Source organism: Mustela nivalis (assembly GCF_964662115.1).
Source record: "Mustela nivalis genome assembly, chromosome: 3".
Taxonomy (NCBI): Eukaryota; Metazoa; Chordata; class Mammalia; order Carnivora; family Mustelidae; genus Mustela; species Mustela nivalis.
The window spans coordinates 93,774,586-93,799,363 of NC_139022.1; the positions used below are offsets into that span (position 1 = coordinate 93,774,586).

At 42.7% G+C, this 24,778-nt stretch overlaps 1 protein-coding gene across 21 annotated transcripts in view; it reads left to right on the forward strand.

Annotated features, from left to right (window-relative positions):
* The window catches only part of PDE4D (phosphodiesterase 4D), a 1,511,392-nt gene extending 1,505,759 nt beyond the window's left edge, over nucleotides 1-5,633 (forward strand). For all 21 annotated transcript variants that reach the window (XM_082725937.1, XM_082725938.1, XM_082725936.1 and 18 more), the window contains one exon: nucleotides 699-5,633. In XM_082725937.1, coding sequence (XP_082582063.1) covers nucleotides 699-1,115 — 417 coding nt within the window. In that variant the 3' untranslated portion in view covers nucleotides 1,116-5,633. The remainder of the gene's footprint in view (nucleotides 1-698) is intronic.
* Nucleotides 5,634-24,778: the final 19,145 nt, after the last annotated feature.

The following is a 24,778-nucleotide window of genomic DNA, read 5'->3' on the forward strand; positions in this document are numbered from 1 at the left end:
TGATGCATTAAGCATAAAGTTTGCAGAGAGAGCACAATTCCAACCTGAACATTTGATCACTTTTTATGCATGTCATATGGTATTTCATTGGGTCTTTAAAATTACTTTGTTTTTGACAGACCAGAAAACTCTCATTCTTAAGATTTTTATTCATATGGACATATATTCATTTCTTATGACATTATATCCATGCATTATGGCTGTATTCATCTAATATATATATGGAGAGAGAATTTGTCTATCTGAACTCATAAGTGAATTCAGTTATATGAAGCCATATAGAGTATCTGGTCCGACTTCATTTATCTAAATTCACCTATAAATTGGCCATTCTAAAATAAAGTCCAGGTCTAATGCCTAAGCTCAACTCTGTAAACAAATGGAAATTGTTTACATCATAAACATACTCTTGAACTAAGAGTTCTTGCTAATTTTCACCAGCTAGTAACAACACTTTTATATGTACTATTGCCTGAAGTAGTGACTATTTTACCACACTCAGGCTAGAAGTATTCTGTTCAGTGTTATGTTTGTGAGCCATGTTATGTATTTTATATTTTAATGTAAACTATATATGTATATGCATATAAAGTGATATCATTGATACATAATCAGGTATTTGTGGGATCTAGTTCACCTTTTCCATTTTTTCTTAGTCCCAAGTCTTATGCTCAAACCGGAATTTTTTTTTTAACTAGGTGGGCTTCATAGACTATATTGTTCATCCTCTGTGGGAGACATGGGCTGACCTCGTGCATCCTGATGCCCAGGACATTCTGGACACTTTGGAGGACAATCGTGAATGGTACCAGAGCACAATTCCTCAGAGCCCCTCCCCAGCACCTGATGACCAGGAGGAAGGCCGGCAGGGTCAAACCGAGAAGTTCCAGTTTGAACTAACTTTAGAGGAAGATGGCGAGTCTGACACCGAAAAGGACAGTGGAAGTCAGGTGGAAGAAGACACTAGCTGCAGTGACTCCAAGACTCTCTGTACTCAAGACTCAGAGTCTACTGAAATTCCCCTTGATGAGCAGGTGGAAGAGGAAACAGTGGGGGAGGAAGAAGACAGCCAGCCTGAACCCTGTGGAATAGAAGATCATTCTCCTGACACGTAACAGTGCAAAGAATGTCACGTCTTTTCTTTCCTTTTTTTTTTCTTTCTTTTTTTTTTTTTTAATTTAAGTAGAAAAATTGTTTCCAAAGTGCATGTCACATGCCACAACCATGGTCACACCTCACTGTCATCTGCCAGGATGTTTGTTGAACAAAACTGACCTTGACTACTCAGTCTGGCGCTCAGGAATATTGTAACCAGTTTTTTCACCTCCATGTCATCAGAGCAAGGGGGACATCTTCACGAACAGCATTTTAACAAGATTTCAGCTTGGTAAGAGCTGACAGAGCGGAGAAAATCAACTCTACAATGTTTTCAAGGGAGTATGGCTCATCGGGCAGCCCAAAAGTTGATAGGCTTTGGGGTTTCTTTTTTATTTGTTTGCAATATTTTCAGCAGAAAGAAGGCATTACACAAACAGAGTGAACCCATGGATGAAGCAACATGTGTGTCAGGAATAGGACATAGCACGAATCTGTTACCAGGAGGAAGATGAGCCACAGAAATTGTATAATTTTCTAATTTCAAGTCTTCCTGATACATGACTGAACAGTGCAGTTCAGTGAGCTGCACTGACCTCTACATTTTGTATGATATGTAAAACAGATTTTTTGTAGAGCTTACTTTTATTATTAAATGTATTGAGGTATTATATTTAAAAAACTATGTTCAAAACTTCATCTGCCACTGGTTATTTTTTTCTAAGGAGTAACTTGCAAGTTTTCAGTACAAATCTGTGCTACACTGGATAAATCTAATTTACCAATTTTACTTGCACCTTAGAGTTCATAGCAATTAACTAATTTGTAGTGATTCATTGTTTTATATACCAATGACTTCCATATTTTAAAACAAAACCCAACTTCATGTTGCAGGAAACCCTTTTTGTAGGTCTTCATTTACTTTGCTTTCATTTCAGTCTTTTCCAATAAGCAGAGTTGCTCTCACTGACTTTTTTTTTTTTTTTTCAGTGTACAAAGTGAGTATTTGTTCTGTAATACTTTGATGTGCATTCTGTCTAATGTGTCTTAAGCCTCATAAACAATCATCAGTTGGTGTTGTCTGAAGCAAGTAAGAGATATATAAATACCCCGTAGCTAAAATGGTCAGTCTTTTTTAGATATTTTCCTATTTAGTGTCTTCTGGTAACTTTTTGCTGTGTCAGTAGACCCTCATTTCACAAGTGCATGTCTTTGTAATAACGCACACGTTTTATCCTCATTTTTATTGTTTTCATAGTCCGTTGTAGTAAGAAAACCTTTTTCCCCTTGTGCTGGTTTATTCTTTAGTGTGTGTTTGAAACTCTGTCCATGTTCACTAGATGGGGTCTTATCAAATATATCACCACCATTCTGATTGATGAAGAGAAGCAGGTAGTCTGGCTAAAGTCACCATTCTTTTTGACCACAAGGCCATATATAATGACTAACTTTCATTCTTGATTCATAGAGAAGAGTTAACAGCTAGCTAGGTGATTTTTAACAATATTAGCAGAATATATTAACAAACACCACTACAACTAATGCTTTTTTGTTTCCATGATTTTACCATAAGATTAAGAACTATATGAGGAATATTCTTGAAAAGTGGTTTTAAGTGTAGCAACTACTCTTCCTTAATGGATACCATGTAATGTAGAAATTGGTTTCTCAGTTATCATTGGTCCATAAGTATGTCTTATAGAGAAGAACTTTAAATGCACTGAGCAAAAGAAGTTGATGATGCCAATGGACCAGAGGTTTGGTAATATAATGCCACCCTAAAATATTAGGTTGGGTAAGAAGATTCTACATAAGTAACAGAGATGGTTCTTGGCTGCATTTATCACCAAGAAATGTATTACAATTTTTAAGATTACTTCCCAGTATTTACCTTCAGTTGGCATCCTGGGGTACTTATTTAGTTTGGACTGTTCCCATTTCAGCTCTAAAGTATTTGCTTTCTCTTTGAAGAATTTGGAGCCCAAATAATATTTTTCACATTCATATCCAAGAATTGAAATAGAGACCAAAAAGATTATCTGACCAAATGGACAATAAATTGTCAAGAAAAGTTGTAACCCTGGAAAACATTTATATTTGGAATTTCTCAAGCCGTCTACTGGACTAATAACTAAGTCATCAGCCAGGGAAATGATCCAAAGCTGAAGATAGTCCCTATTTTAATACCCTGACATCCACAGGGGAAACTTTGGTAGAATAATTATGTAGCTCAGATCTGTTCTTAGAGCAGAACAGGAATCAACTAATTAATTATCAGATTTCCACACTCCTCTCCCTGAAAAAAAAAATCAGTAATCTTTCAAAGAATGTCCTGTTTTTAGCCAGGTGGTTTCACAAGAACATTTGGAAACTTGTTTAATTTAATTTGCCCTTGATGGAGGTATAGAAGAACAGGCAAACAATCTAGAGCTTATTCCTTTATCCAAAATATTGTCATTCCCTCCTCTCACTAATGCCTGGTATTTCCCCCACAGAGTGCCTAAAATTTTAATAGTAATAGGAAAAAAATTAAAGTAGCAATATATCACAAACTAATCCAGACCTGAAAGGATTTGTAACTGGATTGAAAAACAAAGGGTTTTTGTTGTTTTGTTTTCCAGTTTGTTGGTTTATAATGGTCACATGTTGTGAGGATACTCACCGATAGACAATCAAATTGTAGAAAAGGCATACATAATATCCAAGAGACAGGGACTAATGCACTGTACAATCTGCTTATCCTCTCCCTTCTTTCTCTTTCCTTCTCTCTCGCCAAAGTGTGCTTCAGAATTATACACCGCTTTAAAAAGAACATCCTTATACAAGAGGCTTTATATTTCCTAAAATGCCATAAGAAAATGCAATATCTGGGTACTGTATGGGGAAAAAAATGTCCAAGTTTGCATAAAACCAGTACATTTCAGCTTGCAAGTTACTAAATACAATAATGCTGTTTTAATTTTATTTTCTTTTACATCACTTAAAATTCACAAGAAAATAATGTAGATAGAACAAATTGCAGACAAGGAAAAAAAAACTTGAATGAAATGGATTTTATAGAAAGCTTTATGATAATTCTTGAATGCATTATTTATTTTTTTGTGCCATGCATTTTTTTTCTCACCAAATGACCTTACCTGTAATACAGTCTTGTTTGTCTGTTTACAACCATGTATTTATTGTAATGTACATACTGTAATGTTAATTGTAAATTATCAGTTCTTATTAAAACATCATCCCATGATGGGATGGTGTTGATATATTTGGAAACTCTTGGTGAGAGAATGAATGGTGTGTATACATACTCCTTGTACATTTTCTTTTCTCCTGTAATATAGTCTTGTCACCTTAGAGCTTGTTTATGGAAGATTCAAGAAAACTATAAAATACATAAAGATATATAAATTTAAAAAACATAGCTGCAGGTCTTTGGTCCCAGGGCTGTGCCTTAACTTTAACCAATATTTTCTTCTGTTTTGCTGCATTTGAAAGTAAGCTAATGGGGTGGTGGGGGGCTAGGGCTGGGCATTTTTATATCCAAGCTTTGAAACTATTGGATTTCTGACAATAGCTGGGAGATTCTGAGACCCTTCTGAGATACAAGCTTTTAAGCTTTTAGCTCTTGCTATGAAGCAGCACTGCTTATATAATGGTTCTTCTCCCCATCTCTTGATCAGGAGCTACTTCGGGTAGTTACATCTGATTGTTGGCTTTCCCCCCCCCCCGCCACTTTCAAACATTAATGGGAAAATACATTCTTGCCCAGTAATAACAAAGTCTTTTTGGCTTCTTAAGCACATAGGTGGATGAACTTGATTTGAAACTAGAGCCTCAGGTCACATGTGTTGGTCAGTCATTTATTCATCAGCTTCCTGTCATGTTAAGAGAATCTGTAATAGGAAAAGTTCATTTTTTAACCCTGGAATTTTTCAACTAAAATCAATGAAATTTCCATTATATATGTAAATCCATAGATAAAACACAGTTTTTATATGATGCCAATTCAAACAAAAATGATTCACCATTCTCTAGAATTTGTTTCTGCAGAACTACTATGGCTTTCACATTTTAAAAATTAACCTTAGCATAATGGCCAGCTCCCAAAAGTTAACGAAAAATCCCCACTGGGTGGTATGGAAACTGCCTCCCTCTTGCCCAGCCCTCGGAGCACTTGATTTAGCGAGAGATCCTTTTTCTAGGAAAAATGAGCCTCCTGTTATTTTATTTTAATTTTTTGACACAAACTGTAGATTTTAGCAGCCCTGGCCCAAAGGAATTTGATTACTTTTGTTTTAAACAGTACAAAGGGGACACTATAATTATGAAAAACATCCTTACTGATTTTGGTTGTTTTTAATTTTATTTCTTAGGATATGTTTTCAGAGTGGTTAATTGTGTGTGAGCATTACAAATGATGATGATTCTTATAGTGGTTTCTTAGCCTCTCTTACAGCCCATGAGGATAGTACTGTACATCAATACCTTCATATGAAATTTTTATATGCAACGAAAATAAAAGCATGGGTTGATTCTGCCTATTTATGACTCCATTTTTTACAATTAAAAGATTTGTTTGAAATTGTAGGTGAGTCAGCCCAGGTTTTCCAGAGTGATGAAGAGGATGAAGTGAAATAAAAGGATAAGTGGCCTAAGTTAGTATTGATATGCTATAGATGAAACCAAGTTATGTTGATTCACCTTGCTATAGAAGAAATTGCCCAAACTATTTAGATGACCCCTAAGATTAAGTAGTGTTTTCTAAACAGTGTCGGGAAGGGGACATCTCTGCCTAAGGATTCTGGTATCCCGAGTGACTCAGACATTCAACAGTTATTTGCAGGTATATACTCAGCCATTGACAAGGTTCTAAGGATTCAGCAGAGAACAAGACAGCCATTGCTTTCTGGAGCTCAGACTCTGGAAGGCACACAGGCATTAGACACTTCCAAACACATGTCATCATTAGGTGCTCAGTACAAACGAAGAAACTCCAATGCTGTGATTAAGCAGAAACCTGAACTTCTGATCTCTTCTGGAGGGCCAAAGAAGGCTGGTTAAGAAAGCGATTTGGGGCTGAGCGCTGAAGGGGAGTGAGAAGTAACCAGGCAAAAAGGGAGAATTGGTAGGAAGAGGAAGGGGGTCAAGATGAGAAAAGCCACTTGCAGAAGTCCTGAGGTACCAAAGAACTTGAGAGCTCTGGAGAAACGGAAGGAAAGCTACCCTCCCCCATCACTCTTTATCCCTTACTCTGCTTTAATTTCCTTTATAATGCTTATTACAAACTGACATATGTATCTGTGTATTTGTCCATTGCCTGTCTCTCCCACGAAAACATAGCTCCATGAGAGCAAAGTCTGCTTACTCCAAAACCAGCTTTGTGGACAATAAGTATTTAATATTCACTGAATATAGCCACCAGACTGATACTGGATATAATGCGATCTGATAAGACATTTGGGGGTCTTAGAGAATTTGTTGATATCATAATGATGTTCTGGTGGTGGTTTTGAGCTTGCTAAGATCCCAGGTAAACAAAGTTTAGAGGTTTTTGTTTTGGTTATATTTGTTTTTTGTTTTTTATCTTATTGCTAACCAAAAACTCTGCTTGCTTCTTCCTAACAAATTTTTTTTTTGTCTGCATGACAAAAATAAAAATCATTTTTTGTGATGAGTAAACATTTAGGAAAAAAATTTAATCCTCAGAACCCCCCAAATTTAAATAGAATAACTGAATAGAATGATGTGCCTAGCCCCTGAAGTCTGTACCTTAACTTTAACCAATATTTTCTTGTGTTTTGCTGCTATGATCATAAGGTGCCCAGGTGACACCTTTAGGGAATTCTTGATCTAAACCCAAGGTCCATTCCTCAGAAGTCTATGTCCCAGGGTGAGACGACGGGACCAAAAAACCAACTGCCATCTTTCCCACTTATTCCCCCAATCTGATTTAGGTCAATCTGGGTATGTTGAGCCCATCCGAGTTTCATGACCTGGGGATATTTCCTCAGATAAATAGCTATGAACCTAAAACAACAAAACACGACTCTTGGTGGCCGCCCGCAGCGGCTGGGGTGACGGGGGGCGGGGGAGAACGACGACTTCCGGTAGCCAGAGGGCTCCCGGGCCGTGGACGCACGCTTACCCACAGAGCCTTGTTTCAAAGGAATTCCACCTGTGTTTCCCCAGCCGCCTGATTTGGGGGCGCCGTTTCCCCCAGAGCTGCTCACCTGTCTCCAAATACTCAATGTCGAACTGAGTGGAGTGGGTTTGAATCTTAGTCCACGGACTTGGGTAAGCAAGAAATATCACTTTATTTCATTTCAACTAATTAATTGGGGCCCTGCGTCTTCGCAGGATGTTGGGAATTTCCATTTGTGTCATTATTAGCACATCCCCCTCCCCCTCAAAGTAAAGCTCCTCTTATCTCTAGCTGAGCCTCAGCGCCTGACCTCTGTGTTGTCCAATCGGTGATTCCTTACAGTCTGTCCGCCCTTTGCCGCCCTCCTTGTTACGCATGTGATACACCAGTAATGCAAGCTGAGGTGGGGAACCCTGGTTTGGGGCTCTACTTCCTTAAACTCACTTTGTAGTGTTTGTGTCTAAAAAGATCCCGTTCTTCTAATTTCTCATTATTACTTACTCAAGTGACTACAAACAGAAAGTACTCTCCTTTCCCTGATCCCAGGGCCTCTCACTCTGCTGGCCTCTAGAGACTTCTCCCTTCTTCCCTATTTTGTTCTTCCTTGGATTTAAACTTAAAAAAAGAGAGAGAGAGAGAGAGACTAGAGGTGATTATGACTACTGTGCGTTCCTCCTTTCCACTCTACAAGAATCCTGCCTATTACTGGAGATAGGGAGAAGGAAACATTATAGGAATAGCGTATGTTAAATAATAGTTCAGCCAAGCTAAGTTCTCAGGACACAAAACGAAAAAAAACAAGGAGGCAGTGGTGTTCCTGGGAGAGAACGATGGCCAACCACTGAGTCGGGATCTGGAAGGGAAGAGAGAACTAGAAATTTTACTTTCCTCCTCCACCTGGACTGGGCGCTGTGGAGATCTGGGAGAGCTGACTGAGGTAAGAATTCATAACCTTTGCTGCCTTCTGTCAGGTTTGCCAAGATCCCATCTGCAGACTTCAGAGTGAGTGTGGTTTCAAGCAGAGGGTGTAGCCCTGGTAGCTACTAGAATTTGGAAAGGTTTTCCTTGAATTTTAGTTACCCCTTTGCTGTTTAAGGGACTGGTAGCCATTTACCAGAGAATCTGTGGGAGTCCGGTCAACCCTAAGTGGGGCTGTACTTAACGGATACATATGGGGACTTTCGATTTGGTGAGGAATTATTTGACAAAACCTTCCCAAACAATCCATTTTCCATTGTCCTGTCTGAAAGCAAGTTCAACTGTGATTGACGGCCAGCGTCTCAATGATGGAGCCCTGGCAGGGAGCCAAGGCAGACGCCCAGGTGTTTTAGGTGTTGGCTTTGGAGTGGTTGCAGCTCTACGGTAACTAATTTAGTAGACTTTTGTTTATGGTCTTGTTGTCTCTTTCCGCAGCCTGGACAGCCTTAGGGAAGAAACGGAGGGTTCTCCAAGGGCATTTGTAATTCTTCCTTTCGTTTTGCTCAGGTTCTTAGCACCATGGCCTCCTATAGACTCTTTTTCTTCTGTAAGAGAAACAAAAGTGTTTCTTCTATCAATGCTGATCTCCAGAGAACAATTTAGTTCAGGTCTAGTTACAAGGGCCAACCAACATTTCTGCCAGAATCACTCCCAGGCCTGCCCTTGAGCTGGTCAGTGGCATTTAAAGGGTATGCTGATGAGCAAAGAGACCTCTAAGCTGAGGTTTTTGTTGTTCAACCCCTACCCACAGAGCTGCTGAGCTGATCATAGCTGGGGCCTGGTGGCTGGCTGGGGCCTGCAGGAAACCATGCATAGCATTTTTCCAAGGGCAGTCCAAGATACTGGTCTAAGTGTCCAGAGCTAGTGCTTCAACGAGTCTGAGCTGTTTTTGTTTTTTGTTTTTTCCATGTAAGAACTGCTTCACCTGTTAGTTAGTTGTTCTTTGGTTTTTTGTTTTTTTTTTTTTCTTTTAAAGATTTTATTTATTTATTTGATAGGCAGAGATCTCAAGTAGACAGAGAGAGAGAGGAGGAAGCAGGCTCCCCGCCGAGCAGAGAGCCCAATGCGGGGCTCGATCCCAGGACCCTGAGATCATGACCTGAGCCGAAGGCAGAGGCTTTAACCCACTGAGCCACCCAGGCACCCCTGGTTTGTTTTTTTAAAACTTTTTTTCTAATTTTGTAAAATACAAGTAATACAGGTACATTGTTTAAAAATTCTGACCTCATCCATTGTGATGTTAGGCGCTTGGGCTGCCCTGAAAAAAAAAAAAAAAAAAAAAAAACCCCACAGATCGAGTGTTTTCAATAACAAAAATTTATTTTCTCACAGTTCTGGGGTCTGGCAGTTCTTGAACTTCAGTGTCTCTTGAAGCCTCTCTTCTTAGCTTGTAGATGGCCACCTTCTCCCGGTGCCTTCACACAACCTTTTCTTGATGTGTTCCCATCCGTGGTGTCTGTGTGTAACTGGTCTCCACTTAATAAGGATACTGATCAAATCGAGTTAGTACTACATACATGACCTTATCTCTTCAATGCCCTATCCCCAAATAGAGTCACATTCTGAGGTATTGGGGGTTAGGGCTTCAACAGACAGGTTTGGTGGGGTCATCGTTCAACCCATAAGAGCCAACAAAAGGAAATCCTTTATGTGTCTGTACTGATTTCTACATCTTGAAGACCCAGACCCCCTTTTAATTGTTCTCTCTGATGTTACTGCCATATTTGTAAATTACTTGTTTGCACCACTACTTCTTGCCTTTCTGATTTTAGGTATAATCTTCTGACTGACATATTAGGATTTCCCCTTAGATCCTGTCCTCACATGCTCTCTTTAAAAAGTCTCCTACTAGAATTCTATCACATGTTATGGTTGCATTATTATTAAACATTTGCATTGTCATGGTCCTACAAAAATAATTTATAGCCAATCCATGTCATATACTGTAATTACACTTCCATTTTTCTATAGCTTCTTTTCTGGAGATAATTATTTCCTTTTTTTTATTATCTTGGTTTGCAACATCCTTACTACCCTTTGCCCCATGCACTCCATGGAAACAAGCCTACTTTTATTGTAGTTGAACACGTCAGGAGGTGTTGGCTTTCAAGTCTCTTATGCCTGCTCTGTGTAGGATGGTGTTCCCTAGGCATATGGCTGTGAGAGCTTGTCTTGATCTCTGTCTTTGAATCTTTGTTCAGCTCATCCTGGACAGTCTCTTTCCTCCTGACTCTACATGATCTTCCATTTCCTGGATGCTAATGTTTAGTTGGCTTAGTTTATCTCTTACTTTGCTTAGTTTGGAATAGCTCATGTACTAGTAGCTTCCTGAGAGAGGGTGCATAGCAGGTAAATTTATAAAACTTTCAATATGAAAAGTTTTATTTTACCCTATTTGGATGATAGTTCAGTAGAGAATTATAAGTTTCTTAACTAGTTAAACAAGCAGATTACTTTGGGGGAAAGCCCCAGATATGTGCAAATTGGAGGGTCACTTTGGAAAATGATGGGATCATTGTAAGCTTCCTGGGAGGCTTGGAATGACTTTGAACTTATCTGCCAATGTGGATAGCCCATTTGGAGACTGCATATTTACCTGATAATATCCCCTAGATTTTGGAACCTTCCCTGTCCCCCTCCAACTCATTTGTCCATCAGCTGGAGTTCCTCTGAAACACCAGCTGAAAAGATTTTTCTCCTTCACCCATACCGTGTAATTTGCAGTTTGGTTTGCTTCTGCTTAGTATTAGTAAACCTTGGTGATCATTTCCTCATTGGTATCTGTCTGAAGTGTTTTATATCACTGTTTGGGGAAGGCCAGAGCATGTTGTCAGAACTCGGTAGCCTTTGAATCTAGTTTAGTGCCAAAGCACTGGCAGATTCTCGGGCCGCTCAGGGACTTGTGGGAGTATTTCATTTCTACACACTATGAACATCCTGAGAGATCCGCCCCTCATGCCCCATTCACAATAGGCTGGCCTCTTAAATAGCTTTCCATGTGATTTGAAAGAACGTATTCCCACACAGTTTTTCAAATGCATGGAAAATCCCTATCATTTTCCTGTCTGTGCCCTCTTCACAGGCAGCCCACATAGTTCTTTTCAGCATATGAAAGAAAGACAAAGGGATGGGTGGGGGAGGTAGCAGATGACATTTGGATGCTATGGTGGCCTTTCCTGCTTAACTGCTCTGTATAAGGTATACTCCTTCTCCTAGGGGGGCGGGAAGGAATAAGGAGTGAGCGAGAACTGTGTTCCACACAGCCGTCACCACCCCCACCACCAAATTCATGCATTATGCAAGGATTTCCTTTTGTGTCTATGAAACACTTTTAGAAAGGAATAAGTGCTCATTGTTGAAAATTTGGATAGAACCAAAAAGCACTAAAAAGGTAGACCCACCCAGGGTAAAAGGCTGAGGGGGTTTACAGGAAAATACAGGATCTCTGTTATCCAGTAGGAGTCCAGTACATGTTGCCAGCTGCATCTGGGATGTCTTCACTGTGGGCTCCTGACCTGCACTGGCACTGGCTGTCCTAGTCTCATTACTAAGTAGACATTGAGGCCTGCGAGCTATCAGTATCCATACCAGGTTCCTGGAACGAAGGAGTCTGTAGAAAAACAACTGAAGGGAAGGGGGAGGCTCTAGGAACAAAGAAGAGAAAAAAAATCATTCAGCTTCAAGTCAAGCCTTGCTGAAGCATTAGTGTGCCCATCTTACTTTCCATCCACCTCTAGGTTTCAATAGCAGTTTCAATGTTAAGAAAGGTGAAACAACAGAATTTCATGGCTGGCCCAGTGTTGGGGGCTGCAGGTCGGGCAGGCCCCCTGGTTTCTGATTGCACAGTGGTGATGTGATGGCCTCCAGTTGGATCCGTGACACTGGTGAGATGAGACTGATGGAGGTGCTCACTTAAGAGATGGTCTGTCCAGGAAAATCAAGGTGAACACATGATAGCCAACAGCCCCTCAGAAACCAGGAATTCCCATGTCATCCAGACAAGACCAATTCCTTTGGTGTAGAAGGGCCACAGAGAGCTCCCAGTGGGTCGGGCTCTGGGCTGTTGTGCTGGTGAGCTGGGACAGTAGGGAGACTGTGTGCTCACCAGAGGACGACCTAGTGTTTGGGGGGGGGGGTCGCTGTTTTGTTTTTACTTCATTATGAGATAGAATTGAGGGAAAACAAGTAGAGGAGGTAAGGGTGAAGGTTGGATGGAAAGGGTAAGAATAAGACAGGGTCCCGGGGGAGAGATCAAGGGCATAGACCAGAAATTCTCCACTCAGGGTTGCAGCTTTCCCGAGAGCCACTTTGGAAATGTGTGGTGCTGTATGGGTCACAATGATTTGAGGGGGGACTAAGGCATTGAGTGGGCAGTGCCCTGGGAGGCTATGTTCTGTGACGGGCAACAGAGGGGAGGACGTTTCTATATCCTGGGCAGCTTTCAAATGACCCACCAAACGGGAAGGTGAAAAACCTGTTCAGAATCACCTGAGCCTGGCACCAAATTCTGGGTTTCACAAAAACAAAAAAGAATTTTTATGCAACAGTAATATAATTTTCCCAGAGATTCAATTCTGTGTTAATTGAGGAGAAATTATACTGTATTTTATTGAGAGTTTTAGCAAGCGTTGATCATTGGGGGATGGTGTTTTTGCCCTTCCCGTTTGAGTCCCAGTACCAAATATGTGTATCAGTCTGCACATGCCTAACGACCATATGTTCACTCTACAGTTAGGTGCAAGCTTATGTGTACCTAATTATGTATTCAGTATTCAGTATTCAGCTGGAACTTTTACATATTGAGATGTTCATTACTATCTTTTAATTTCCCTTATATTTTGTAGTTACAGTGTAAGTATGTGTCTTAGGTTAGATTCATTTCTCAGTAGTAAAGAGCAAGAGGTTTGCAAAATATTTTTTATAAAATGAGGCCGTTGGATCTGATTGAGCTGAGAGTTATCAGCACAGATAGAAGCAGGTAGCAGGAGAAGCCAGTGGACACTGCCTGCACAAGGCTGAAGAAGGTGATGTACCTGAGGAGCAGTAGGGAGGACATGGAGTTGAAGGAGTTATCCTGGGTTTTATCCTCTGTCAAGTTGGAGGTTAGGATGTGTTTAGAGTGAAGAAGGAAGTGAACTTAATTAAGCAAAATAAAAGAGAGAGGGAAGTCTCTAAGAATCTCTTGGGGGGCTGGGGGAAATGGCACTGCAGATCACAGGAACATGGCCAGGCAGCCCAGATGTGTCTGGAAACCACGGATTTGTCCAGAGCTTCCGTCGGCACCATGGTGTGGTGCTAGGCAAGAGGGCTTCTCTGTGGGAACACAAAGGGAGCATGGCTGAGTTCATTCTGGGTTGGAGTTTTCCCAAGCAAGAATGACAGAAAAATAAAAGGTCAAAGATACTATGGGCATTAACTAGCAGACTGAGTGGTGTAGCAGCGATTAGAGCCAAGAGCAACAACTAAGAAACTATCATGACCAAAAAGGCGCTGGTTAACGCCAGGGGCCCTAGCACTGGTATATCCTTCCTCTCTTTATTTCAACAGTGAAATCAGCTTTATTCCCCACTTAGTATGTTACTTGTGTGTGTGGTGGGGGTCTCTTTTAAAATATTTTTCTCTGTGGGACGCCTGGATGGCTCAATGGGTTAAGCCTCTGCCTTGGGCTCAGGTCATGATCTCAGGGTCCTGGGATGGAGCCTCATCAGGCTCTCTGCTCAGTAGGAAGCCTGCTTCCCCCCGCCCTCTCTCTCTGCCTGCTTCTCTGCCTACTTGTGATCTCTCTCTGTCAAATAAATAATAAAATCTTAAAAATAAAAAAAAAAAAAAGAACAAGGACGATATGTTTAAAAATATATATATTTTTTCTCTGTCTGGCCGAATAAAATTTTTGGCACTAGCTTTTGTGGGCTGCCATTCTCCCAGGTTGCCGTAAAGAAAAAATCCAACGTGGACAACTACCGTGGCCTCCTATTGCAAATGGCGGTAGGCTTTGCTAAGCCAAAGGCAAGTGTTAACAAATCCAGAGGCAGAATAGCCCTTCAGTGAGAAGATCAGTGAAAACTAAGCTGCAAATACGAAGTAGAGCTAATGGAAGCCTCTTGGTTTTAAAATTCTGTAAACTTCCCCCGTGTACTCTGAAGAGTTGCACTCTTTAGAATCGGGGGGACCCTATAGCTTCTCATTTAAATTTTTACCCAAATTTCCATTTCCAAATGTTGAGAACTTATTTTTTTTCTCAGACTCCCAAATCTCTCTTACTGGGGGAGGAGGGCTCTAGGTGTGGGCCAGGGCCCAGCTACTGCACGGCTGTTCCTCCACTCTGCTCCCTCAGTCCTATGGTGTCATTGCACGGGCAGCACAGGTCGACTAGGGTAGGGCTCCAGGCACAAGGCCTGTCAAGTTCATCCCCCTGGAAGGGCAGCTTTACAGTAGCTGGGTCCTGCGGCCACCCAGTCTCACTGGTGAAACCACACTGTTCCAGGGCCGTGCCGCCATCCAGAAGCTGGTGATCCTTGGAGAGTGTCTGCGTGTCCTGGCACACTTAAGCATACCCTCGACAACGTGCTTCGGCTCCAGCACTGTGCTCCACTCCTTGGCCTCTGTGATGATGGTGGTCTTGTGGCACCAACAGGATCAGCAGGAGCATATTCTGGGGAGCAGCAGGGCGGCTTGAGGGGAGAGCCTTAGACCCCACCTTGCAGGGCCTACCACCCTCCTCCCACCCACCTACACCTTCCATCCCTCCATCCCCCACCCCAGCCGGACTGCAAATGTTGGTCTTATGTGTTAGCCTCTAGCTGCGCAATCCAAGTCCCAGGCTGTTCCCCTCTGCTACTTAACTGCAGAGAAAGCAGAAGAGTACGGGAAAGGAAGAGGGTCGTATTTCGGTTTGGGGATTAAAATCTAGAGTGAGGGGGAGTATGGGGAGGGTTGGCTCACCAGTAGAGTTACTAGAAGCTGAGGACAGTTTGCAGGCAGCTCAGTGACATTGGAAATGTCAGGGACCCCAGGGTGGTGGGGGTAGGGGGGAGGCACAAGCTTGTGGGAATTGATAGGGCTTGCAGACAGATGTGGAAATTGATACTAAATAGCTCTAGGGTCTCAATGAATACAGTGCTAAGGATTCCTGCCTTGAAGGATGATGACTAGAAGTGACTCAAACCAACATGAATTAATGTCAAGAGTATGTCACAAAGTGGGAAAAGGGTATAAAGAGAAAATTCACAGAAGGAAAATCCCAAAAGGCTAACAAGTATATGAACAGTTACATAAACACTAATAATCATAGAATGGTGCATAAAAATAAGTCACTTGAGAGTGGCAAAAATGAGACCCTGAAATAAAGCATTGGCTGGGATGTGGAGGAGTAGGAGTCCCCAGACATTGCTAATGAACGTGCAGACTGGAAAAGCCATTCTGGAAAGCGATTTGGCAGAACTTAATGTAACAAATGTGAGACTGCTCTGTGACCAGGGATGGTTCTCTCAACACAGACCAAGAGAAAGTCCTTTAAAGTTTCTGGGGATATCACCAAGGAGATCGTCATGGTGTTGTTGTGGTAGAGAGAATGTGTCTGTCCCTGGGGAAGTGTGTGGGGAAAATGGCAGAGGCCCACGGTGGTCTACTCTTTGGCACTTAGAAGCAGGAACTAGATGTGCTTATGGTGGAAGGATAGATTTTTAAAAAATAATGCTGAGTGAAAAACCAAAGCCAGAGAAAGAGAATAATACTGTCCACAATGTGAAACACATGCAGACACAGTAAATGGCCCTGAATACTTCAAAAGATGCTCTCTTTCTTTAGGAAATTAGATCAATGGCTGTAACAGAAGCACTCCAAATGATCATAGATTAAACTAAATAGATTTGTTTTCTCCTATAAAAGTTCAGGTGGGCAGCCCACTGGAGTACTCTGGGTCACAATGACCAAGGAGTGAACTCCTTCTATCCTTCAGCTTTCCCACCTCCATCCATGGCTTTTAAGTCTGGGTCCTCTGAGGCTGCTTCATCTCCTCAAGCAGCCTCACAATCGGGGCTGTGGGGAGGAAGAAGAGGAATGAGAATTACTGTTTCTGCCTGTAGGGCAACCTAGAAGTTGGCACATCACTTTTGCTCATGTCCCATTGCCAAAATTAAGTGGTGTCATCCTAAGACCCCACTACAAATTCTGTTAGTGTGTAAGGGGGACAAGAAGTAGTGTCTGCCACAAACATGTACACAAGTAATGCAAACCAGGCACATGAGCGTGAGGGACCCGAGGAGGAAGGAGTGGAGATCAGAAGGAAAGAGGGAGAAGGATATTTATATGAAACAAGAAAGAGTGTTTGTGTGGTTTCATGAGGACAGTGTATCATAAACTGAGACTTACGATTAAGGCATTCCTCTGCACCTGAGGTTCATTTAAAAAAAAAAAAAAGGAAGAGACAAGGAATAGAAATGGAAAAGAAGGGAAGAATAGGGAAGAAAGAAGGACAGTAGAGGTTCCAGTCCTGTGGAAAGATCTCGGTGGAGCAGACTGATCATTTATACAGTGAGTTGCAGCCATCCTGGGAGTAGAGGGCAGTTTTGCTGATCATCTCATGAAACCACTAAAGAGAGGCAGTGTTGGCCTCTAATGTCCTAGGTCAGCTCGTCTATATTTTTATCTATGTTTCCTGCTACTCCCCGAGAAATGCCAGTTGCTTGAGTGTGCGGAGAGCTGGTTACCTGCAAGGTCGGGGGTGAGATTTTCCAAGGTTGAGGAGCGAGCCGTTCTCATTTGCGAAACCCAAGAGAAACAGAGGGATGGCCAGCGGGGCGGAATTCTGCTGCTGCTGTGCCTGGGGAAGAAGAAAAGAAGAGGAAGAAGCAGGCTCACCACACTGCAGAGCATTTTGGTGGGAAAGCACTGGCTTGGGCTGGGAATTTAGCAAGTCTCACTGGACTTGTGCCCAGGAGAAGAGAAGCCTCAGTGATTATACTGTAGTTAATTCAGAAGTGGCTATAGTGAACATTGTTAACATATACATGCATTATGGAAGTCATTTATTTTGTATTTAGATGACTCCTGTCAGTATTCCTTGGTAGAATAGAGAGTAAGAATAGCCTAGGAACAATACAGATGCAAGGTCGCATTCTTGCTTTAATACTTGTAGATGAATAGTCTTGGGCAGTCACCTAACCTTCTAAAGCCTCCCTTTCCTCACTGGCACAAGGAACCCAATAACAGTCACCTAGCAGGGTCAGTTAGGACACTGTAGGTAATGGCCATAAAGTGTCAGCAATGCTGGGCTTACAGAAGTGTGCAACAATTACAGAAGTGTGCAACAATTATTAACATTATCCACTAAATATTAGACTAGGTCTTTTCCCGTATAAACATTTAGTCGGTCATTTGTTTAAGTCTTCAGTCCACCATATTTCTTTGCTAATAAGTCTGTGTGCATGTGTGGAGAGTGAGAGACCGCATTAATGTTCCACCCTTTGTGTGTGTATAAGCTGTGCATCTTGAATTCTGTTAATCCTGTTGAACCTGCAAGCCGGTCCTTTTGTCCATCGTTGAAACAGTTGGTTCTGGAAAACATGACAACATAAGCCACAAAGAACAAGTCGGGGAGGGGAATGGCGGGCGACACATGAAGTCCAATGACGTGGTGAGAAGGCTTGTTTTGATCAGGTACTTGGGCAGCCTTCCAGTCTTTGGTTATGCTGTTACAGAAGAAACACCACTAAGAACATTTGAAACCGCTGATGGAAAAAACAGTCAATGGAACACACTCTTGAACTTGAAGGAATCTCAGCTGTCCACAAGAAGAGTCCTACTGTTTTCTGGGAACACACACAAAAGTAGAAAAGGGACAACAGGCCAGTTCATTGAGAACGACACTTGGCACTCAGGGAGAGCCAAAGCGAGGCCTCACCTAGCTCAAGGACCGCATTAATCATCGCACAGCTCAGATTTCAAGCACATGATAGAGAAACCAGTCGTTTTCAGTGAATGACTTTCAGCGCATACTTCCATCCCAAAATGAAAGAAATCTAATAATAGCAGGGAAACTTCTGTACTCCTGGGATTTTTAGGAGATAATTACACCCGTGAAGGATTAAAGGTATCCTCTTAGTTTCTTGCTGTGTCAAAACTGATTGTCTTTCAGTCACCACCCAGTGCTCTGTTTGTGGCTCTAAGACCTACAGTAGTAAGGGAGAGTGTATTTATTATGAAATCAGGCATATTTTTAGTGGGGGCTCCTTAGCACAAACTTACTTCTTAAGGATAGGATAATAATCCTAGGAATTAGGGAGCCCATTTGCAAACTTTAAACTGAGCCTCATTTCAGCCCAGTGAGTTTTAAAGAAATGGCACACCCACACACTTAGAAAAGGAAGTATGTAATGATCATTCTTCATAAAAAGAATATAGATTAATGGTACAAAAAAAATGTTCTCGCTCACTTCTAGGAAAAGTCTGTAGATGAGTTTGTATGTTGTACACACGGAGAACTATTTGGATAATTTCTTTTTGCCTTGGCATCCAGTTGGAACACTCACTTTTACGCACATACTTGTAACATCTATCCCTTTGTCTCTTTTATATAATCTCTGTTCTTTCTTTTTTTTTTTGTTCTTTAATTCTTAATCCTCCTATTTTATATAATATTTGATTTTATGAGATGCCTGGGATACTCCTTCAAATTGAAGTGTTTTAAAATCAGTCGAATAAACCCTTTCTTCTCTGGGGGAAATCAGGTGAATTCCCTTCCTAGTCCGTTCCCACACGCAGACATTTGCCACAGTCTTTAGAAACTTTCTTGTTTTCCTCACGTTCAAGTTGCTTCTTTCCCTGAAAGCTACCCTGTCCACTTAACCTTCACCACCCTGTTTTGGCTCAAGTAGTGGCTTTATCATGCCTGGATTACACCATCCGCCCAGCCACCCTCTCCTGCCAAATTTCCCTTCCGTTTAATCCCCAAACTGATGCCAGATCGACTTTCTTTATAGACAGCTCCAGGTCTCCTAGGTCACACTCTGCCATGGCTGAAAGCTGAGGTTATATTCATTTAGCCCCAGACTCTAATCAGAGGCAAGTGGCTAAAATCCCAAGGATGGTGTGACCAGCCTCCTAGACTGTTAGGCCCAACCAGGTGACTGGGGTATTTTCTTCTAGAGTGATTCAGATTTTCCTTACTGAGACCAAATAGACATGGATGAACTTTTATTCCCAAGGACTGTTGTCTTATCTGCCAAGTCTCAATCACAGGCAAAGGCTCTAGGAGTTAGCACATTTATTATTGGACGAGGTGACAACCAGGGACACTTTGGTCTGTTTGATGTGAAAGATGGCTTACAGGTCCTTTCAAGGACCATGAAAGAGAAGCATTTTCAGAGAGAAAACAACAAAAATAGTTTGCTGTACTATATGCTTCTTCCCTGGTGCTCTTAACAGGGCATTTGCTTGTGATCTCCATTAGCCAACCTCTGAAGGCTGGCTAGCTCAAGGTAACACCAAGCCAACCTTGTGGTCTACTCATTTTCTTGGGCTGCTATAACCAAGTACCAAAACTGAGTGGCTTTCCACAACAGAAACTTATTTCTTAGAGTTCTTGAGGTCTGGAGGTCTGAAATGGAGGTGTCAACAGGTCCACACTCTCTCTGCGGCTTTGGAGGAGAATCATTACTTGCCCTCTAGCTCCTGGTGATTTGCATCAGTCCTTGGCCTTCACTGGCTTGCAGCTTCATCCCTCCACAGTGTGCCCCTGCCCAACCCAGAGCCATCCCCTCCCTTGTGTCTCTGTGTCTCTACATGGCTCTCTCTTCTTCTAGAAGCACACCATCCCATTAGATTGAGAGCCTGACCTACTCCAGTATGACTCCATCTTAACTAATTACATCTGCAAAGATGCTTTTCCAAATATGAGGTCAGATTCTGAGGTACTGGTGTTAGGACTTTAGCATATCCCTTTGGGAAGTACATGATTCAACCCATAACATCTGGGATAAATGTAGGTTCATGTCTCCCAGGTACCCTTAGATGCTCTGGCAGGAGGAACTACTTTACCCTTAAGGTGGAGATGACAATGTTGGTGTGGCATCAGGGTGTTGGAAGCGGGCATGTCCTCACCTCTCCAGTGCTCAGAAATCACCCTTTGCTCTTTGAGCCTTGCCATGTTAGTCAGCTACCTGGCACCCGCCCCAGCCAGTGTCCTGACAGAGTTGCTGTCTGTGTTTGTAGAGTGAGCAGTCAGAGCCTCATCTGTGCCCTTAAAACACCAGCACCTCTGCCAGGAACATAAATGACAGGCATTTTCCACAAAAGTTTCTCTTCCTCAGTCAAGCCAGGAACTGTTTCTAAAAGCACACAGAGGCACTGAATTCCCCAGTGATCTGTCTCTTTGTAGGGAGCCAGATTTCCCATCGAGTGCCAGCTCCCTCTACCCAAGTTTCCAGGGCCCGTTCCTCACAGGCCGAGTCTGGAAGAGCATTTGGCCAGAGGCTGGTGTCAAGGGAGAAGTGGGCAATGGGCCTCTGTGTGGGAATAGTGCCACAAGGTCATCCTTGGGATGTTGATGGGATTGGGGGACATTGGAGGGGACTGAGGAGGGCTCAGGTTTGCCCTTGACGCCCTAATGAGGAGCAAGTGTGTGGAGAGGGTAGGCAGATCCAGAGTGCTGGCGGCCAGAAGCCATTGGACTCCCGCCCAGCCTCCCAGCTGCCACCGCTCCACTCCCTGGTGGCAGCTGCCTGGATCCTCCTTTGGTGCAGCAAGGGCATAGGGAAGGCCAAGAACAAGGAGCTCTGTAGGGCTAGCCCGGGGCCCAACTGAGGAGAGGCAATGTGTCAGGGGTGCCTTGCCACACACCCTCCCTCTGGCACCCTTGGTCCCTTTGCACATGCCTCAGCCCATCTCAGCAAAACCTTGCTCTGTTGTGCTACGATGTGGATAGACACAAGGTAAATCTGGGCTCTGACCTTAACATTTATATAAAACAAAAACCCAACAAGAAAGCCATGGAAAAACACTGTCTCTCCAGAAATCTTAAATAAGGTGGCAAAGATGGGTAGCAGGAAACAACACAGTGTCTAAAAACTGGTCTTAAGGATTTTCTCCCCAGCTGATTCCCCCACATTCTCTTTTCTCCTCTCCTCCTTCTCCAGCTTTTTATATCATAATTCTGCTTCTGGATCCCCCCTTTTTCTTTCCTTCCTTTCTTCTTCTTCTTCTTTCTTCTTCTTTCTTCTTCTTTCTTCTTCTTCTTCTTCTTCCTTTTTTTTTTTTTAATAGTCCAAGAGCAGTATGAACAGAGGTCTTCCCATAGAAGACTAGGAGGGGAAATACTTAACCAGTAATGATTTGGGTCCAGAGTGCACACTCCCAAAGAACCCTGAAAATCTTTCCTTCATCAGTATACCAAAAAGTGAATCTCTCATAGCTGAATTCCAGGCTGTATAATTCCAACTGTTATAGGTTGGGGGAGGGGAAGGGTTGGTGAGGCGAGGAGCTGGAGCAGGTGGAGAGTTTGGTGAACAGATTATCCATGCCCTCCCAGCATAGCTGTAGTGCCTGGTGATGGCGCTGCCTTTCATCAGAGTTTCTGGCTGAGGGTCCTAACTTGCTGCTCTCCCTCACCCTGGGCACAGGTCTGACTCAAAGCGCCCAGCTTAAGGCTGAGTTCCCTACCTCTAGAATTCCAGATTAGTGATAACTCTAGTTGTAGGTATGATGCTACTAGGCTAGGCTGCAATCATCATCCTCTCCCCAAAATGTCCTAGTTTACTTGTATCTAATTTCACCTGCGGGCAATACAGGTAAATCACTGAAGCATTAATGCTTTAGGTTCTTCTTAAAGCCCAAAGAAGGTAAATCCTCTCAAGTGAGTATTTTCTTCCATTCTCACTTAGAAGCCAACTCTACCTCAGAGTTCCAGACTCTTCCATTCCTATACATTCTGCCATGAGTTTGTAAATCTTCACATTGCTAAAGAGACACACAGTATATCTGGTTCTAGTGGACTGCTTTGAGATGATGGAGTGGGCTGGAGCTGGGGGTGGGGCGTGCTGAGTGGGTGCCGTGACAAAAGAGAAGGTTCTAGTCATAAGCACACAGTGTCACCAGCCCCAGAACTCACCTTGGCATTGTGAAGTTCTGAGACAAAACTGAAAGCGTTCATACCTGAGAAACGAAGACTTCCTGGGAAACGTTTCTGAGTTCACACTTGGCTGGCAAGGTTGGGAAGCCCGGCGCTCCAGCTGAGGGGAGACAAGGATCATATACTAGGACAAAGAATGCAGTTTGCTCTTCGTGGTCCTTCCTATCTGTAGTAGCTATTTTTATTTTTTACACTTTTCCTTTCCTCTTAAGTCATTGTATCTGGCAAAGCTTTTTGCTCCCATCTCAGTGACAAAGTATCTAAGGAGAATATTATTCTCAATTATTGACTGGTCCTAGCATCCAGAACTTCTAGTCTCCTTCATTTGTCTAAGACAGGCTTTCCTGAAAGAAGGTGTTGATAATGAGGTGAACTGGCCAATGACTAATTCAGAGACCTTTTATATCCCAGTGGGCTCGTGAGCAAGGGAAGGGCAGGTGAGCAAGTGAAAGGCCAGATGGGGGGTCCCTGGAGAATAGAAGTAGCTCTAGCTCCAGATCATCTCCTGCTGCTGGAACCAGAGCCAAGGTTACTACTCTTCTAAACATACAACCAAAGCTATCCTTGCTCTTCTGCATGGCTTCCAGGTGGTCCATGCAGTGCACCCATCCACACTGTTGATTTGCTCAGAGTAGTGTGCCTGGGCCCCCACCCTTTAGTCGGATTCATGCACATTTAATCCTGGGATGTGACAAGACCATCACTATGAAGACCACAGGTGCAATGAAGATGCAGAACAGAGTTTGAAAAGAATTTTTGCCCCAAATGCACCTTTCTTGTATTTTATAACCAATGAAACTCCTCAAGTGTTTCCTTTTACAGCGGATGTAAAATATTATTTTTCTAGAGAGATTTGTGGGAATACAGATAATACCACTTAGATTATGATCCCTGAAATTACACGGTCTTGGCCCCCAAATAATCTAGCCGGTCAATTTTAGATAGTATCAAAACCGAGAAAAAGAAGCATGGTCTTTGCATGACCAGCTCTGAAAGAATGGGCTGACCCTATGTGGAACGAGGTTAAGTCTCTGCCTCGTTAAACCTTTGGGGCTAATTATGTCAAGCTTGTGAATAAGCACCTCCTTTAGACTCTCAACTTCACTCAGAGGAAAACTCTATTCTACAGCTAGATTTTAACTCGGTATCAGCAGGCCATCCCAATAACTGCTGGTCATCAGTTAAGAACAGCAGAATGGGGGAAGCTTAGCCAGTGTCTCCTCATCCAGGTTAGTCAAGACCTACTGAGGAGGGACTGGGGGAATCCTCTCTGAATAGAGATGCCATGTTTGGAACAATTATCTGTGCACATAAATTATGTGTTCATGTCTCATATATATGTCAGGCTCCAATTTTAGCTCATGCTACTCTATCACGAGCCAGTTGAGGAGCCATCACTAGATTTCCTTTTTTGGGCTTAGGATTTCACTGACTGTTCATTTAATATTAGACTTTTTAAATTAATTTTAAAAAGAAAACCAACCTCTTTTGCTATCTGACTCAGAGAAAAAGAATGGAAAGCTAAAAACAAGACACGTCAGCTGAAATAAACTTGAATGCCCACCATGCTTTCTATTCTCAACCCTCATGCAGAAAGATCTCAGTTCAGTGAACCGATTAATGCCAATGACTGTAATTGTCATTCAAATGATGTGAGCTCACAGGATAAAGATAAACAGTTTAATTCAGTGTTCCAGGAGAATAGAAGTGCTCATCAGGTTGAGAGGAGGAAGACAGTAACAATTATATCCCAGAAAAGTCTACATCTGTGTGCATCTGTCTGTGGTTCTTGACTGGGAATTCTGCCTTGGAAAATGTTCGGTGAGCTGCCATCCTCCCGCATCAGGCTTGGCCCCGCGCCCCTGCCTGTGCCCACAGCTAGCCCACACCTGGGTGGCCAGCCAGATGCTCACACCCTGAGCTGCCTGTCGTGGAAGGTGTCTACCCTGAGCCTGAGAGACCAAGATGGTTTACCACATTTACCCTTGGTGCTTCCTGGATCGAAACTTCAGGCTCTTTTTTTACTTCATTAATAATGAATAGGGAAAGAGAAGCTCTTTTGCTGTGAAGTCGGATGATGCTGATGAGTTTTATTTTTGTACCTCAGGATTTCTTTTTTCCTTTGTCATTCAATAAAGCTATTAGATAGCCCCAGAAGATGTCTTTGGAAACCTCCTCCCTGTTTTCTGATACTAGATAGGAGCGGTTTGAAATCATGTCCAAGGGATGAGATGGAGGGGGGAGGTGAGGGGAGCCAAGTTTCCCCCTTGTAACCATGTGGTGGCCAAGTGACAGCACAGGGAAGGAAGGCCAGCAGTGTCTGGAGGTGGGAGGGGTGCTTGGAGTGGAGGCTCCAAGCTCCCATTAGAGCTCTAGCTTCATTGCTCCCCAGTTTAAGAATCTATGACATGAAAAGCGCAAAATCCTATCTGGGAAGTAAT